Genomic DNA, 912 nt, shown 5'->3' with positions numbered 1-912 from the left:
CCAGCAACGACGAGGACGAGGACAACGATGAGGAGGATGCCGACGAACTCGACGGTCATCACTAGCGACGCGGAAGATGATGTGAGGGGGATGCGAATGGACACACCGAGGGAAAAAAATGTATCATCTGATTATTATATGTCCTCCTATGATGAATTGAAAAAAAAAATTGATATGAAGCTGCAGAAAAAAAAATGTATGTGTATCATGTACATTGTTTTGTTGTAATAGAGAGGAGTCAATTCATAACACATTTTCAAGGTAGTAGCCCTTATTGGAAAAACACAACGGTAAACTCATTGGATAACTGCAAGGTTTATGTACTGTATAACGAGGAATATTCGCATGTATTTTAATTTCGCAAATTTAGCAAGAGCCAAGATTCGCGAAATTAAGTTCGTGTTTTACACTATATGCATTGAATGTTAGAGGCAACTCGCAAAAATTTCGTGCCATGAAAAAGGCCGTTGGCTCCAGTTCGTGAAAATTTCATGCCGCGAAAATATTGTGTTTTACAGTATATACAAATATGTATCCATTTTTTTTCTGTCACGCTGTGCTACCATGTCATCGTGCTCAAAGTGCTTCACAGCACACAAACACTCCTAACAATGGAATGAATTGCAATTACGTGATGCGTTTTGTGGCATTTCTATTTGCACAAATTTTGCGAGTCGACTGGTATTGGCAAAATCAACAACTCGCTGGTGGAAAATTGCCAACTTTTTGTTTTTATTCTTATTTTTTGTGAAAGTGGGTAATACCTATTTCTCATTCTTGTCGATGGAATCTATGGCAATTCTTGTATATGAGTGTTTTGTTTGCAATGTGTAACACCTTAGGGTGTTATACCAGCGTAATTTTTTACGTATGCTTAGATTTTACTTTTTGCAGTTGATTACATTATCAAAC

General features: G+C 37.3%; 1 protein-coding gene across 1 annotated transcript in view; it reads left to right on the top strand.

Moving 5' to 3' along the window:
* LOC139725502 (glycogen [starch] synthase, muscle-like) overlaps window positions 1-547 on the top strand; it is a 20,181-nt gene extending 19,634 nt beyond the window's left edge. Inside the window, exon 14 of the mRNA XM_071636589.1 lies at window positions 1-547. This exon is cut by the window's left edge and continues 70 nt beyond it. Coding sequence (XP_071492690.1) covers window positions 1-65 — 65 coding nt within the window. The 3' untranslated portion in view covers window positions 66-547.
* Window positions 548-912: the final 365 nt, after the last annotated feature.

This window comes from Diadema antillarum, unplaced genomic scaffold (assembly GCF_040938485.1).
Source record: "Diadema antillarum isolate AM-2024a unplaced genomic scaffold, OU_Dant_1.0 seq00000048_RagTag, whole genome shotgun sequence".
Lineage (NCBI taxonomy): Eukaryota > Metazoa > Echinodermata > Echinoidea > Diadematoida > Diadematidae > Diadema > Diadema antillarum.
The sequence above is the reverse complement of the archived record's forward strand: the minus strand, read 5'-3'. Positions and strand labels throughout refer to the sequence as shown.